A 16706-nucleotide genomic window follows, 5' to 3' on the forward strand; every position below is an offset into this window, starting at 1 on the left:
TGACACTGCAAGACAAGCTAAAAGCAAATCGATCTTTGTGGTTTCATTTCTCCATCTATACAACAAGATTTTAGTTTATTTTTTTGTCTTGCAGGGATGTTGAAATCTGTTTAAGATTTGTAAGGAAATAGAATTAGTGGAATTGGGATCTGTAGAGGACTGGGAAATGGAATATCGGCCTAGCTGTTAGCTGAGAGATGACATCCTGTGCCCTGTTAGTGTATTGTGATGCATTAAGTATGGCATGGGAATTAAGCACCCAGGAGTCTCTTCTTCTCTCTGCTCTCTGGGAAGAAATGAAATGAAGTCACTGTGTAAGGCTCAGGCTGGTTCTACTGTTGTCGCATTTAAGGAAAGCGCAGCCACTCTGCTTAGGAGAGATTTTTTTTTTTGGCTGCAAATCACACAGATAATGTCATGGGGTTTTTTGAATGTGTCAGCCCTCAGCAACCTTCTGGTTTGGCAGAGCCAGTTTCAGAATTGCATCATAAATGCAAAGATAAATCTAAAATAAACAAAAGGAAAGGGTCCTCTGAAGCAAAAATGTTTCCTACTGTATTATTAAAAATATGGAAGTAGCGTGACAATTTTAGTACACTTTGGATCAAAGCAAAATGCAGAGGAGAACAGATATGTGTTGAAACCGCATCATCCAACCTATTTTCAGTTCTGTAACAAAAAATGAGTTTTGTTTTCTTATTACACACCTTTGATGTTAAAACATGTCTTAGAGAACTAAAGCCTTTTTGGGTTCTATTAACTGTCTCTTTTTTTATTTTTTTGTATCAGGTTAAAAACTACTTCTATTGCTGTATGATTTACAAGAAATACTTATACCAGACAACACACAACAGCTAGCTGGGCAAATACTAGTACATCAGATTTCAACTTGCTTTAAAAAGGCAGCTATATTTTTCATACATGCCTGGTTGCGTGAGCCTGACATGTTCCAAACAACCTTTCCTAGCCAATAGTTAGATTTCCCAGCAGTATAACACAAATGGGTCGTTAGCTGCTGTAGAAGTCTGGAGTGTTTTAAGTTAAATCTGGAACGGCTAGGCTGTATGGTTCCCGTAGGGCTGCAGAGTAATGTGGGTTGACAGACTTACTGCCTCCACTGCTGTGCTCCTGTCAGCCTCCAGGAAGAAAGGAGATGCCAAGTCCCAAGGTGCAAACTGTTTTGCAGCGCGTGTTTTGCTGCTGTTTCTGGTGTGTGTTCTAAGGATAAGAAAAAGCAAGCTGCAGGAATAGCTGGCTTCAGCATCGCTGTTGCTGCGTTCTGAGTGCATGTAGATTAACCTGCTTGCTGTCTCAATGTTGTTTTCTCTTTCCCCCCCCAACATGCTTCAGTGATCTTCAGAGGCTTGGAGAACTGCAGTCAGAACTGGCAGGGATGGCAGATTTCACTGCAACTTACCTTCAGTGTCAGCTGCTCCTCATCAAGGTTTGACTTCATCTGTGTATTTGGGCTGTTCTTCAAAAATGCCCCCAGTCCACCTTAGCAGGGCACTTTCATGTTTTGTTGTTTTTGCTGAAAACTGATGTCTGATGAAAGCACAGGTTCCATGGATTTCTCGTATTCCTGGTTCCCTTCTGTGGCAAATAATCTAGGTAGTAACTTTGCCAATGAGTACGCCACTGCAGATCTCTGCTGTTGTACCCGGGACTTATGTTGGTTCATGTGCATTTTGCCACTGCAGAGCTTATTTTCTGACAGAAATCACAATGGAGACAACTCCTCTGTAGCCTTTTATGTTACGAGAGTAACTTTTCTGGGCTTGTGGCCACTGGAATGCTTTTTGCTAAACTGCTGCTATAAGCGAAGTTTTTATAGACAATGTTTTGTAGACAGCTTTTTTGGCATCAATGCCAAATGAATTCTTTAGACTTGATTGAGCAAAATGGCAGTCGTGCTTTCTTCTGCAGTGCTAAAATCATCTATCTATTTGGTATTAGTAGGTGAAGTCATTATTTTGACACCATGGCAGCAACACTTTTCAAAGTTAGCTTCTTGCTGTGAACAGGAACTGATTTTTTTGCTTCACTTCTCAAGCTATAAACTGGTGGTAATATTTAAAGAATGTCAGGAGACTAACTTAGCATTCTGAATGTAATCTGTACACATGTAAAGCAAGAACTCACAAACAGGTCTCCAGAAGGGACTTACAAGCTTTGTTATGTAAAACCAGGAGGAGATTTCAGTTTCACTGCTAAATGCATAGCTGCTGCTTGGCATATCTCATGGCAGCCCTCAAATCCTTGGAATACATTTATCACCCGAGAAGGTATTTTAGATGAGTGGTGTTACAGTTCAGTACAACCCTAGCTAAATCCAAAACTTTGGCAAAAGTGAAATGTGCTGTCCAGGCAGAGGACTAGGATTTGGAGGTGGCTTTGCTGCCCTCCTCCAGAGTTTGGCTGGAGTGAACCAGGTGGTTTGTGTATCTGGCGGAGTGCTCTGTTTGGAAGAAGTGGGGTAAATGCTGCACAAGCCATTCTTGGCTCAGGTTGTAGAACAATCATCACATTGTGATGTGACTGAAATGAAAAGTAACTCATAGTATCATGCAATTAAAAATTTTGATATGGCAGAGAACCCGAATGTCAGAGCAGCCCTTCTCAGTAGATTTCTTTCCAATTGCTTCTTTCCCCAACAGAACAGAAGCTGTGTTGGGGAAAAGAGTATCTTCATTTCCCAGCCTCTCAAAGCTCAAAAGGTTCCAGACCTTAAAAGGCTTCACATACGTGGTGATTTTTAGGGGTAGTTAGCTGGGATTTTGGGGCCAGCCTAGGCTGTATGTTCTTGAGCTTTGCCTACAGCCAACTCTGTGTGTAGCTGTATCTAAGGACAAGCAGCTTCAAAAAGGAGGCAGTGATCTAAATCATTCACTCAAGCTTTCTTAATTTTTTTTTAAACATAAATCAGCAAGCAAATAGGGTGTGGTTGGGTTTTCTGGCTTTTTTTGTAGTACAGATATCGGTGGCTGATTTACATTTATTCTTAGTAACTCCAGGATCTTTGGTTGGGCAGAGGCTGTCATCAGGGAAGTTCAGAAATACGCCTGTGTAGGTGTGTTTCTGGGGACAGTTGTTGTTATTTCCACTTTTTGCCTGCAATGTGAGATTGCCCTGATCTTGGTCTCAGGGAGGTGATAAAGCAGTGGGCTATTGTTTTTCATATTTCATTCTGCATAAAGTTCTCCTTAAAAAGCATTGAAGAGTTTGGCTCAGCCAGTCTTGAATTCATAGCTTTGTTAATATTATTCTCAACTTCTGTTTTGTATTTTATAGTTGTATAGGTATCTCCGTGTATTTGTAGAACAATACATATTTTGGAGGCCTTGGTTCTCCGTGTTGTGTTTAAAAGCACAAAAGAAAACTTTGGTCTGCTTTTCCAAACAACCTGTTGATGTACAGCTGAGAGACAGGGAATCTTCCCTGCTCCTAAGCCCATCTAGTAGGGGGTTATAATATTTAGACTGAACCGAGTATTTATCATCATTTCATGGTTTTCTTCTGTAGGCCCTGCAGGAGAAGCTGTGGAACGTGGCAGCTCCTCTGTACCTGAAACAGAACGCTTTAGCGTCTGCTGCAGCAAAACAGGTGAGGTAGAAGCAGCTGGGGCTGTGTGGAGGCGAGTCTTTGGATATGAGCCCTTCCTTGGCCATGCAACAATAATACACTTCTGACTTTCCACTGCTGTAGTCTGTCCAAGTAAATCTTAGTTCCCCAAAGTGGAGTAATTTCTCTCATCCTCAAAAGATGAGTGGCGAGTGGGGGAGGTTCATGACAAGTGGAAAAAGGCAAACATCGCACCCCTCTTCTAGAAGAGCAAGAAAGGAAGATCCAGAAAACTGGGCTGCTTGGCCTCGCCTCATTCCTGGGGAAGGTTATGGACAAACTCCTCTTAAAAGACATTTCTAAACAAGTGAAGGTCAACACGGTGATTGGGAACAGCCAAAATGCATTTCCCAAGGGCAAATTATGCCTGACCAATGTCATTGCTCTCTGACAAGGGGACTGGTGCTGCGGACAAGGGGAGGGCAGTGGATGTACTGTCCCTTGACTTTAGCAAAGCCTTTGATGCTTTGTCCCATCGTTTCCTTTTCACCAGGCTGGCAGGATTCTGGCTGAATAAGTGGGTGATAAGGTTTCTCCAAATTGAGGAGCCAGTTGATACGCTGGAGGGCATGGCTGCTGTTCAGGCTGCTCTGGACAGGCTGGGGAATTGGGGTGACAGGAACCTCATGGTGTTCAGCGTGGAGATCCTGGTGGACAACATGTTGAACATGAGGCAGTAAAGAAGGCCAAGTGCATCATGGGCTGTCTTAGCAAGCATGTAGCCATCGGGTCTGGGGAGGTCATCCTTTGCCTCTGTTCAGCTCTGGGGACACCGTGTGTGGAGGGCTGTGTTGTGTTTTGGCCTCCCCAGTAGAAGAAATCTGCTGACAAACTGCAGCAAGTTCAGCAGAGGGTCACCAAGGTGGTCAGGGGCTGGAGCACATTCCCTGCAAGGAGAGGCTGAGGGAATTGGGCTTGTTCAGCCTGGAGAAGAGAAGGCTCCAGGGTGGATTTACTGCTGTCTGCCACTGCCTTGTCGTAGGATACAGATGAGGTGGATCCAGACTGCTCTGGAGAAGAGACAAGGGACACAAGTTGGAACAGGAGAAATTCTGATTAGATACAAGGTGGAGGGAAATCTACTGTAAGGGAGGTTAAAATACTGGAACAGGTTGCCCAGAGAGGTGGGGAGAATCTCTGTCCTTGGAAGTGTTCACAGCTTGATGTGGCCCTGCATAACTGGGTCTAATTAGACCTGCTCTGAGCAGAGGACCAGGCTAGATGTCCTCCAGAGGTCCCACCCAACCTGAGTCAATCTGATTCTGTGATGTATAAATGTGATCTGATCCTGGAAAAACTGAAACTAAGCACTAGGAAAAGGTAAAGGAGAAAGTAAGAAATTAAGTAATCTGGAAACAAATCTAGGGTAAAAGCAAGTTCATGGATCTGCTGGGAAACTATGCTGACATTTTGAGTCTTCAGTTAATGAAGATGTAATAAGAGGCAGGTACTGCTGTGCATCAAAACCTTCTATGCTGTTGACAGCTGTCTCCAGGGATAGGAGAAGCAAAAGCCAATGAGCTTTTTGTATCTTCTCTAATTGAACTGTGTCTTGGGTGCCCTTCTCAGTAGCATGTGAATGCCCTGGGAAGTTTATTGTGAACACGGAACACTTCCCCTCAGTGCAAAGTGAGGAGATATTTCCTACTAAGTAACTTGCAAGTTCTTGGTCTCTATACAGTCATACTGAACTCAACTGTTATTAATTTGAGCACTTCTCTTGTCTACTTAAGCTTATCTATTCGACAGATGAAGTATGATGAGTAAAACTGCAATGTGCTGTCTAAGCCTTTAGCTGTGTATCTGAAATAACCCAGAATCATACTTATCTTGTGATAGTTCCCATCTCCAGCTGCAGTACACAAAGCGTTGTTGAATGTGAAGTTGTTTCCAAGAGAATTTTGTCAAATACACCTCCAAAAATGTAAACCTGAGCAGGACCATTGAGGTTGCTCTGTTGTGCTGCTCACGTTTTGTGTTCCAGACTAGGCAGCGGGAGTCGGTGAGTGCTCTACCCCTAGAAATCTAAAATGCAATGTCAAAAAATAGACTGCCGATGGAGGGAGTGCTTGATTTCAGGCCAAGTTTCATGAATTGTTTCTTTAATATAGCCAAGATAACCTTTTAGGATTAGGTGCCACTTCACACTGTGAAGAATTTCACCAAAAGAATGAGGCTTATGGATTAATACATTCCTCAGTATGAGGAAAAATGCCAGAATCTTGTGATCATGCTTGTGCAAAAGTTTAACAGAGTCTGATGGTTTGCTACCCCTGCGGCGTCTGTCTGACAGATCTTGGAAGAAACTTATAAAATGGAGTTCATGTACAGCGGTGTGGAAAGTAGACAAGTGGTCATTATTCACCACATGAGACTGCAAGCGAAGGCGTTACAGCTTATAGTGACTGCGCGAACCACTAGAGGGTAAGGATGACCTGGTGAAAGGACCTTCGTAGGGTTAACTGTGAGCTTAGTTTCCTGAAGCTTTGTTTAAAAAAAAAAACAAAAAAAACCAGCAAGGATAAACTAGACACAGAAAACATCATGGCATGCCAATAACCATTTCTTAAACTACTTCAGCATGAAGAGCCTTCTTTTGCCTTTGGTGTAGCTGTAGAGTGGCACAATACTAAATTAAATGACAAAATTATTAGGAAGACATGTTTTAGGGGGTTGAGTTCTCTCGGCTATGAACATATAAATAGTTAAAAATGTTGTAGAGTGTGTCTTGATATTTGGGACCTATTTAAATGAGGAAATATCATTTACCAAAGAATCCACTAATTGTGTTTGCTTCCTTAAGTATTAGTTGCTGAGTTTTTAGTATCAGAAAATAATTGTCTTTTTGACTGATCTGCAGCTAATCTTCGCGTGACTTAAACACAAAATGCTCATGTGTATGCACGGCTTAGGGAACACGAGAGGCTCTGTGTGGTCCGTTCTGGCTGCCAAGGTCAATGAAGTTACACATGGGTTTGGATGGTTGTAGAATTAGGACTATTAGAAATAATTGTTGGTGGAGTCAGAGCAAGGTGGTTAGTGTCCTGACTTGATTACTTTTGTTTCCAGTTTGTTGCCATCAATTTACTGTGTTGCCACAATATATTTTTCTCTTAACCTCCTGTTTTATAGGTGGAAAGTTAGTATTTTTCTAGCAGTGGCTTTCAGACCTTAATTAGTGCCTTATGCAGATGATTTTTTGTGGGAGGGGGATATGGATGTGGGGAGGAAGATAGCAATTTTTATTTCTCCTTTTGTGGGGAACACCTTTCTGGCCTTAACTTTGTAAGATCTTTTAGTTTTTAGGAGCTTGAACTGGATTCCAAAACACCTAAATGTTTATAACCATAAAGCCAATTTTCTTCAAAACTAAAGCAAGGAATGTTATCTTCATTACAGAGTGGAACCCCTTTTTGGGATGTGTGAAAAATTCCTACAGGAAGTGGATTCCTTTCAGAGGTGAGAAACTCCATTGCTTCTTCACTTTATGTTAGAAATTCCCCCCACCATTGTCATCAGGGAATATTCCATTTGTTTTGCACCTCTTGGCATCTCCCTTCCCCTGTTGCTGTCCCACGTTGGGGACTACTGTCATGAGATAATGATAAAGCAAGAAGTAAACTCCATCCTAAATGTGGGATTAATGGAAGAGGTACGACAAAAAAGGGAATTTCCCTTTTCTAAATTTCTAAATTGTAAATGAGAGTGTGAACCGTCTACATGCTGAAGGTGGGACTTATCTCACCCAGGTGTTGACACTTCTTTGTAGACCACTGCTTACAAAGCACTCGCTCAGCTCCCCTCTCACTGGAGAGGTATTTCTTTCATCTTGCCCCCTAATCTAGATGTCTAAAGTAGGTCAGATTAGGGATGCCCAGGTTTTTTCTGTTGACTCACAAGGAATTGGATAGCTAGCCCAGAGACATGGGTATCCAGAGTTGGGTGAGCAGAATTCTGCCTCTAGTTCTGATTAAATTCTCATTTATTTGTGGTCCATATGCTTGGCAATTGTGGCTGGTTAAGGGATGAGAAAAAGGAGCCCAATCTACCCATTCCCTCATGTTTAGCTTATTTAGTAGCTAATGACTAGAACTACTCATTTCCTTTGTATCTGTTCTTCACATGAGTCTCAGGATCAGCAAAACACATCACTTTTTCTCAGGAATGTAACTCCTACAGGCAGTGATGAATTCCACAAAAGAGAATCTGGATGATGGTAGATCTTGTCAGCGAGCTGTAAGGTCACCTATAAATGCTTGGACATGTGAAATCCCTGTGTCTAGGTTGTGCAGCCTGAGCATGCCAGAATTCAGTTGCATCCCATGACGGAGTAGTTGAAATTTGCTGTCTGTGGAGTGGCAGTCATAGGAACACAAGGATGTGTCGTCCTGCCTGGCCCTCTTACCATGTACAAAGGAGAATGTGATTTTTTTTTTTTTTTTTTTTCTTCCAGCCTTGCCAATCTGGTGGTAGAGGCTTCCATTTATAGAATAGAATCACAGAACCATTAAGGTTGGAAAAGACCTTTAAGATCATCAAGTCCAACCATCAACCCAACACCACCGTGCTCACTAAACCATGTCCCGAAGTGCCACGTCTACATGTTTTTTGAAAAATGGTGACTCCACCACCTCCCTGGGCAGACCGTTCCAATGCTTGACCACTCTTTCAGTAAAGAAATTTTTCCTAATATCCAATATAAACCTCTGCTGGCACAACCTGAGGCTGTTTCGTCTCGTTCTATCACTGGTTACTTGGGAGAAGAGACCAACACCCACCTCACCACAACCCCCTTTCAGGTAGTTGTAGAGAGTGATGAGGTCTCCCCTCAGCCTCCTCTTCTCCAGACTAAACAACCCCAGTTCCCTCAGCCGCTCCTCATCAGACTTGTGCTCCAGACCCCTCACCAGCTTCGTTGCCCTTCTCTGGACAAGCTCCAGCACCTCAATGCCCTTCTTGTAGTGAGAGGCCCAAAATTATGGATTATGAGCTCCTATAAAGCACCACCAGGGTCCTGAAAATAATCTCACTTCTAGGGCTTTAGGACCTGCAGCCATTTTGGGCATGCCTGATATTCCTATCCAGGCTTTATGGACTCAACTCTAGGTGAAGGTAGAGCATGACACTGGATTTGACAAGTGGGGAGGAGAGCCCGTTGTTCACAAGTCTGATCGCCTACAGAAATGCTGCATTTTTTTTCACCAAATTGCATGAGTAGTTATGAGGCTTACAAAACTGCTAAACACAACAAAAAAGTTGCTGATAAAAACAGATAAGCTACCAATGACTCAGTCTTAACGAAGCGTCTTCTGCACACAGGGGTGTAGAGTAGTAGCCCTTCTATATAAAGAACAAGAAATACCAAATGCTGTTATTGTGAGAGGCTGTTGTCCCAAGCTATAGAGTGGATTCTATTCTCTGTTCTTGACCTCTAGAAGTAGCTTCCCCCCGCCCCCCCAATTCCAATTTACTGTTAAAATTTGTCTCCTCGGGTGTCATAAGTAATACTCTTATAAATATTGGTAGAGAAAAAGCCATTCTAGAAACTTTGCTGAGCAGAAGGTCAGACAACTTGCATATTGGGGGTGTGGGTATGTTAGATCCTGTAATGAGTCAGCTGTTCAGTTAGAATCATCAAATCTTTGGGTTGGAAGGGACCTTTCAAGGCCATCTAGTCCAACCCCCTGCCATGAGCAGGGTCATCTTCAACTAGAGCAGGTTGCTCAGAGCCCCATCCAACCTGACCTGGGATGTTCCCAGGGATGGGGCATCTACCACCTCTCTGGGCAACCTGGGCCACTGGTTTACCACCCTCACTATGAAAAATTTCTTCCTTCGATCTAGTCTAAATCTACCCTCTTTCATTTTAAAACCGTTACCCCTTGTCCTGTCACTGCAGGCCCTGCTAAAAAGTCTGTCCCCATCTTTCCTATCAGCCCCTTTAAGCCCTGGCAGCTGCAAGAAGGTCTCCCCGGACCCTTCTCTCCTCCAGGCTGAGCCCCCCCAGCTCTCCCAGCCTGTCCTCCCAGCAGAGCTGTTCCAGCCCTCGGAGCATTGCTGGGGCCTCCTCTGGCCCCGCTCCAGCAGGTCTATGTCTCTCCTGTGCTGAGGGCTGTAGCCAGTTGAAAGTGCACAGCATGAAGAATTAGGCATATGCAGGTCTTCCCTGAGAAGTACCAATTCCAGAAGTTTGCCAGGCGACTATAGTAGGAATGGTTCTTTCACCCAGCTGTCTGTCTTTGTTGAGACACCAAGATTGAATGCAGAGCACTGGAATTGCCTGTGGTCTCACTTAATTATCACTCTTACTATCTAAATAGCACTACAGCTGCATGTGCAATGAGCAGACGAATCCCTGCAGTTTCTGGTTCTCATTAATGTGGTCATGTTCAGCACCTCAATGTCTGTAGCTCCTTTTTTGTGAATCTAGGTTCCTTTGCCTGCTAGGCTATGTGTTTATGAAGGACCGAAGTAGTGAGTCCTGCATAGCCCTTCATGTTGTCAGTTTGAGCACAAGGTATGGTCTCAACATAGCTATCCAAAATCATCTTTATCTTATCTATGAGATGTGCATCAGAAGAGGAATGTATACATCTAATTCTGTCATTATAACTAAATATAAGCATTAAGTAGCTTGGCTGAAAATAACAATACTGTTGAAAATGTTGGAAAAAAAGCATTTGATTTTTAATTTATTCTTAACACAGATGTTTCATCTCTGAGCTCCCACATATGCAAGGCAGTTTTGTAGATAAATTGCTGGACTTAATGCCCAGACTTGTGACATCCAAGCCTTCAGAAGTGGTCAAGATTCTTCAGACAACACTGCGACAAAGTACCTTCCTCCACCTTCCTCTTCCAGAGCAGGTCAGTTTAACACAGAGAATTAAAATGCACTATCCTTGCAGACTGTCTTAGCATCCAACTAGTTTCTAATATACCATGAAGCTTGTAGGATTTGGGTTCCTGGTCAGTCCCAAGTGTTATTTCTTCAAAAGCTTTCTTCTTCTTACCTAGCATCCTCAGGACTACTGCTAAAAATACAGAAGACTTAGTAATTCCTGGCAGTATCTAAAAGGATCCAAAGTTGATGCGCTGTTTCTCCATTAAGAACAGTAATGACTGTCTTTTTTTTCTTCTTCTTTCTTCCTCTGCCTCCCCCACCTTATTTTTGCCAATCGCTTTGCCCCTAATAGCTCCACAGAGCTACTGCAAATATCATTGAGCCTACCGGTGAGTCTGATAATCCTCTGAGGTTTACATCGGGGTTGGTAGTGGCGCTGGATGTTGATGCAACTCTGGAACACGTGCAGGATCCCCAAGGAACCGTTAAAGTGCAGGTAAGCTGTTGCTTGACATAAATGCAAACGGGAGCGTGTCTTGGGGGCAGTTTGTTTAAGGATGTCAATACTTCTAAATTGCAAATAATTGTGCACTTTATTAGTAAGAGTGTTGGATTTCTGTATTTTAGCCACATGTTTAGAAACTGGCTTGTATATAGTGTGTTGAGTTGACTTGTGTACAGTTGCTGAGAGTTTGCTTTGAGCACTTTGATGGCATTCTATGCTCCACACACGCTACCCTGTGCTTTCATAGAATGGTTTGGGCTGGAAGGGACCTTTCAAGGCCATCTAGTCCAACCCCCCTGCCATGAGCAGGGACATCTTCAACTAGAGCAGGTTGCTCAGAGCCCCATCCAGCCTGACCTGGGATGTTTCCAGGGATGGGGCATCGACCACCTCTCTGGGCAACCTGGGCCAGGGATTCACCACACTCATTGTGAAAAATTTCTTCCTTAGATCTAGTCTGAATCTGCCCTCTTTTAGTTTAAAACCATCACCCCTTGTCCTGTCACTACAGGCCCTGCTAAAAAGTCTGTCCCCATCTTTCTTATCAGACCCCTTTAAGCACTGACAGGCTGCAAGAAGGTCTCCCCGGAGCCTTCTCTGCTCCAGGCTGAACCCCCCCAGCTCTCCCAGCCTGTCCTCCCAGCAGAGCTGTTCCAGCCCTTGGAGCATTGCTGGGGCCTCCTCTGGCCCCACTCCAGCAGGTCCATGTCTCTGCTGTGCTGAGGGCTCCAGAGCTGGACGCAGCACTGCAGGGGGGTCTCCCCAGAGCGGAGCAGAGGGGCAGAATCCCCTCCCTTGCCCTGCTGGCCACGCGGCTTTGGGGGCAGCCCAGGACATGGTTGGCTTCTGGGCTGTGAGTGCACATTGCTGGCTCATGTCCAGCTTTTCACCCACCAGGACCCCCAAGTCCTTCTCCATGGGGCTGCTTTCCATCCCTTCACCCCCAGCCTGTGCTGATACTGGGGCTTGCTCTGACCCAGGTGCAGGACTCTGCCCTTGGCCTTGTTGAATCTCATGAGGTTCACCTGGGCCCATGCCTCAAGCTTGTCCAGGTCCCTCTGGATGGCATCCTGTCCCTCAGGTGTGTCAACCGCACCACTGGGCTTGGTGTGGTTTTCATATATATGTGGTTTTCACATGCCCTGGGCATGTTACCGACATGAGCACAAGTAAGTGCTGGTGAACTTCCAGCTTGTGTAGTGGGAGAAGGAGGAGCAAAATAAGCTGTTCTATGTGGTACAGAAATACACAAGCTTCTGGCTCTCTGTGTTTACAACTTACCTTTCTTCCCGCTGCTGAATCACTAGTTTCAAATGCAGCTGAGGAGGTAGGTGTGGTATGATGCCAAGTAAAAGATGCAAATTCACCGTGTAGCAGAGATTAAAACCTCTTTACAATGCAGAGGAAGAAGCTGATGTCAGTGCAATTTTTTCCCCTCTGCTGTTTTCTCCCAGCGTGTGGCTGTTAAATCTGGGGCTACTGGACTCCTGTCTCCAAGCTAAAGCACACATTTCTGCCTTCCCAACTCAAACAGAAAACACCAAATAAAGCACACTGTGCAAATCCCCAGTCCAGTTGTCATTCAGTTGTTTCCTTTTTTGTTTGTTTGTTTGTTTCCTATAGGTATTATATCCAGATGGACAAGCACAGCTAATCCATCCTAAACCAGCTGACTTTCGAAATCCTGGTCCTGGAAGGCACAGGCTGATAACTCAGGTTTACCTCTCACACACAGCCTGGACAGGTAATGCTAATGATACAAGTTCACATGATGGTGTTGCTGCATTTTTCTAAGATAAGAATGTGTCTTGCTTGATCTCGGTCTCCTGCATGTAAGACATACAAGCCCACAGTCTTGGGGGCTTCGAGGATCCTGGAGTCTACGGCTGTTGTTGATGCTGCCCTTAGTGTTCCTCAGATTTCTGCCTTTGAGGAGTTGCATCCCCCTGGCTCACAGGGCTGCTGTCATGGGAGAGAAGGTGCTGGGGGCTGCGCACGCAGTCTTCCGGCACTGGGAGCCCTTACGCAGGAGCACGTCTTCGAGGTGAAGTTATCCATTCCTGTGCAGAGCAAGATCAGTTGTAGGAGTCAGGTCTGCAGCCTTATTCAAAGGCAGGGCGTCATGGTGAGCTGACTCATTGTAATTCATTGTTTTAGATCCGACAGGTAGTTGAGCAGGGCAGAGAACCTTTGGAACTGTGTGTACTCAAGAGTATAATTTCACTTCTGATTAAACTTTCACCCTTTTAGTGCCCTAAAAAACACCCTTTAGCTCTGGTGAAATGTGCGACTCCAACATTCCTGTTCGGCCCCACTTGGCATTCACACTTCCCCCTGAAAGTGCTTCAGTAATTGGCTGGTGGACTTCAAACAACAAAAGCAGGGAGTATTTGTTTGCAGCTCCCTTTGTCCTGTTTTCTTTTAATCCCTTCACGTTTATTCAAATGTGGCTTTTTTTTAATGAGTACTTTATTTTCTGACCAGTTATTAATAGGTTTTGGTGATTTATTTATTTTTTTTCTTTTAACCAACAGAGTTGTTTAGTGCTGTGTTCTTTCATGTACTCATATTTATAATGTACTTCCATGGTGTACTCATTTACCCTGCTATCTTTGTTTTGTTTTGGAGAAGGAAAAATGGTATTGTTTTTATGACTGGAGGTATCTTGATTTAAAGGTTGATCCTGTCCCAGAGGGAGCTGAATCAAGTCCTTATTTCTGCTTCTGCAGCATTCACTGGAAGGGCATTTTAAGTATGGCCCTAAGGGATTCTGTTCTGGTGTCTCCCCATACCATTATTTTAACTATTCACTTTGACATTTGGCACTTGGGTATATAAAATGTGGGGAGGACACCAAGCTAGGAGGGGTTCAGAGGACAGGGTGAGAATTCAAACTGGAGAAATTGCCTTAATTCAAGAAATTGAAACTTAACTGAAGGCCAATAAAAAGTGTGTGCTTAGGAATGAGAATGCCCCAATACAAAGCACAGATTGACTGACAGGCGTATAGCAGAAGCAACAGGGGTGACTGCAAGCTACAAATAAGAGCTGACAGTATGGTGAACAGGTGAGTCTCAGGGAGGTCTTAGCTGAACTGTGGGGTAACTGTGGAACAAGGTTATTTCTTGTGCTCTCTCTGGTGCTGATGGTGTCTCAGCTGGAGTACCACTGCATCGCTTCTTAAAACTCTGTGGGTTTCAGTAGGTTTGATTTAGTTTTCAGTAGTGTAGTCTGTCGTGTGTTAACCCGCTGTACAGTTAAGCCCCGCACACTGCCCGGTGGTCGCTCGCTCCTCGCCACAGTGCGATGGGGCAGAGAATCAGAAGAGTAAAAGTGCAAGAACTTGTGGGTGTTGCACTCTTTAGCAATCGCTAAAACATCCCTGTGTATCAACACCATTTTGGTCACAAATCCAAAGCATAGCACCATGCGAGCTACTATGAAGAAAAATTAACTTTATCCCAGCCAAAACCGGTACAAGTACACACAGAAAACCTAAAGGAATTAGGTTTTTCAGTCTAGAAAGGAAGATTTTGATGGGGATATAGTACAACTCTGAGCAGCATGCTGGACTATGTGGACTGAAAGCCCGTTTTTGTTATAACCACTGGGAAAAGAACAAATTGAAATCATCTTATGGACAGTATTAGGAATATCTGTCTAGCCACTGAGATGTTTAAGGAGGGGAAAGGGCTGTCTTGCAGTGTAAAAACCTCCAACAGAGGAGAATCTTCTCCTGTGCCGTGAGTCTTACCAGACATCATCTAGATTTACTTGATCCTGCCATAAATAATAAAACCATAAAAGACCATAGAACTAGCAGGTCTTGCTAGCTATATTTTTATTTGGTTGGAATAACCAAATAACTATTTTTTAAGTTAGTCGTAATATTCTTTTTTTAAGCTATGACAAAGGGGAGGGTGTTTGAAATAGTGCTTAGTTCTGCTGTGCTGAATGTAAGGACAAAGTTGTATTTTCAAACACCACATCAAATTCTGCTTAGCCCAGAATGGCTCTGTGCTTTACCCAGCATACACAAGATAAAATTTCATTCGGTGTTGGTTGTTCCGTGTGTGATGATGGTCATGTTTGCATTGTTCTGTTTGGTTTCTTTCCTCTGCAGAGCCGTGTCAGATTGAAGTGCGGTTGCTGCTGGCTTACAATTCCAACAGGAGCAAAGCATCTGCTAAAATTCCTAAATCTACCTGGAGCGAGAGCTTGGAGGCTCTCCCGCAATCTGAAAATGGCATAGAGGGGACCATACCCTTCAGCAAACCTGTCAAAGTTTATATAATGCCCAAACCTGCCAGACGGTGAAGTCTATTGCTAAAAGAAATAGATTTATGGCATTGTTGGGTTACACGAAAACAATATGCTGTGTTCCGAGACAGCGAACCAAACCAAAACAGTTTTATACTTGTGTAAAATAAGTCAACCATAGAAATAAAGAAGAACAATCGGTCTCCTCTGTTAAGAAGCAGATAGACCAATACAGGAATTATTCAGCTGGTTAAGAATAGTTTCAAGAAAATGCAGGTGTTTCTATACTGAGTCAACAAAATGAAGACAGTTCTCAGTCAGCATTCCAGTAGTAATTTCATTGGGCTGTTATCTTCAGTTTTTACTTATCAGAAATTTCTCTTCAAGGCCTCTAGGTTTTCTGCTATGTATTTACTATGTAAATGCTTAGGCATGTAAATCAATGTTTATTTTTACAGTAGTCTGAAGTTAAGGAATTTGAGTTTTTTTGGGGGGGGTGTTTGTGTTTTTTTTTAATGTCTAAAACTTGCATTTGTGTGTTGGTACCTAAATTCTTAGTTAAAAAACATAAAATTCTAAAGTGCTATTGTTCTTCTGTAGGAACTGCACGTCAAAGTGGAATTGCCAGTTGCCGTAGGCTAAATCCTGAGCTGTTCTACAGCCTGTACAGCTGTGCTGAAGCTAGCACAGTTTTGGGGAGGGCACAGGTCGTTCACATTGTGGTGTGAGGGGAGGAGGAACCTGTTGGTGCAAGCAGCAGAACTTCAGTTAGCAGGACATGGAGTTTGAGTTACAGCAACAAAACAGTATGTTACTACTTTTGTTTGTTAACATAAAATGGAGTCAAACATACTCCTCTCTGAATTGGAATCTAACTCTCCTGTTGCACATTTGTATGTCATTAGGAACAACGCGATTAAATACCCTGGGTTGGAAAATTACTAACTCCATCCCACTAAGTTTTACAGAATCTCTTTCTCTGCAGTGATCTTGGCCTGAACCAATCTTACTGAGATGAGAAAATCTGTTTAGTTTTTCAATTCGGCAGCAGTTTTGGCAGTCAGAGTCTTTCTGATCAGCTGAAAGTAGCCAAACACGCTCTCAAGCGGGCAGCAGTCAGCCAGCTTGTCAGTGTTTGCCGAAGCAGGTGAGCTGGGAGTACGGAGGGACAGGAACTTAGTAAAAACGTGATCCTTCTGGCATTCCTACGTTGCTCCCGTGTGCAAGGCTTCAGCAGGCTGAGGAACCTCCTGTGATTTGTAGGAATCTTTCAGTCAGATTTTCTAGGAGCACTTAATATGTGAAACTTCATAGTGCAGCAGCCAAATGTTACCTGTGCTCATAAATTGTTAAAAAAAAAGGTGTATTTTTAGCAAGTAAACAAAGCAGTGAAGAAATACTTTCCAGTTGTACAGAGATTAGTGTAAATAATAACCCCTTATGTGCTTTCCTACAATAAAATTGGAAAAATACGCT

At 43.5% G+C, this 16706-nt stretch overlaps 1 protein-coding gene across 1 annotated transcript in view; it reads left to right on the forward strand.

The window, feature by feature from the left end:
• The window catches only part of INTS4 (integrator complex subunit 4), a gene marked incomplete at its 5' end in the record, with an annotated part of 38331 nt that extends 22971 nt beyond the window's left edge, over positions 1-15360 (forward strand). Inside the window, 8 exons of the mRNA XM_010283178.1 lie at positions 1351-1444; positions 3523-3603; positions 5915-6045; positions 7021-7080; positions 10329-10488; positions 10818-10961; positions 12594-12714; positions 15094-15360. Of these exons, the coding sequence (XP_010281480.1) occupies positions 1351-1444; positions 3523-3603; positions 5915-6045; positions 7021-7080; positions 10329-10488; positions 10818-10961; positions 12594-12714; positions 15094-15287 (985 nt within the window). The remainder of the gene's footprint in view (positions 1-1350; positions 1445-3522; positions 3604-5914; positions 6046-7020; positions 7081-10328; positions 10489-10817; positions 10962-12593; positions 12715-15093) is intronic.
• Between the last annotated feature and the right edge of the window lie 1346 nt (positions 15361-16706).

The sequence above is a fragment of the Phaethon lepturus genome, unplaced genomic scaffold (assembly GCF_000687285.1).
Source record: "Phaethon lepturus isolate BGI_N335 unplaced genomic scaffold, ASM68728v1 scaffold4903, whole genome shotgun sequence".
Classification (NCBI taxonomy): Eukaryota; Metazoa; Chordata; class Aves; order Phaethontiformes; family Phaethontidae; genus Phaethon; species Phaethon lepturus.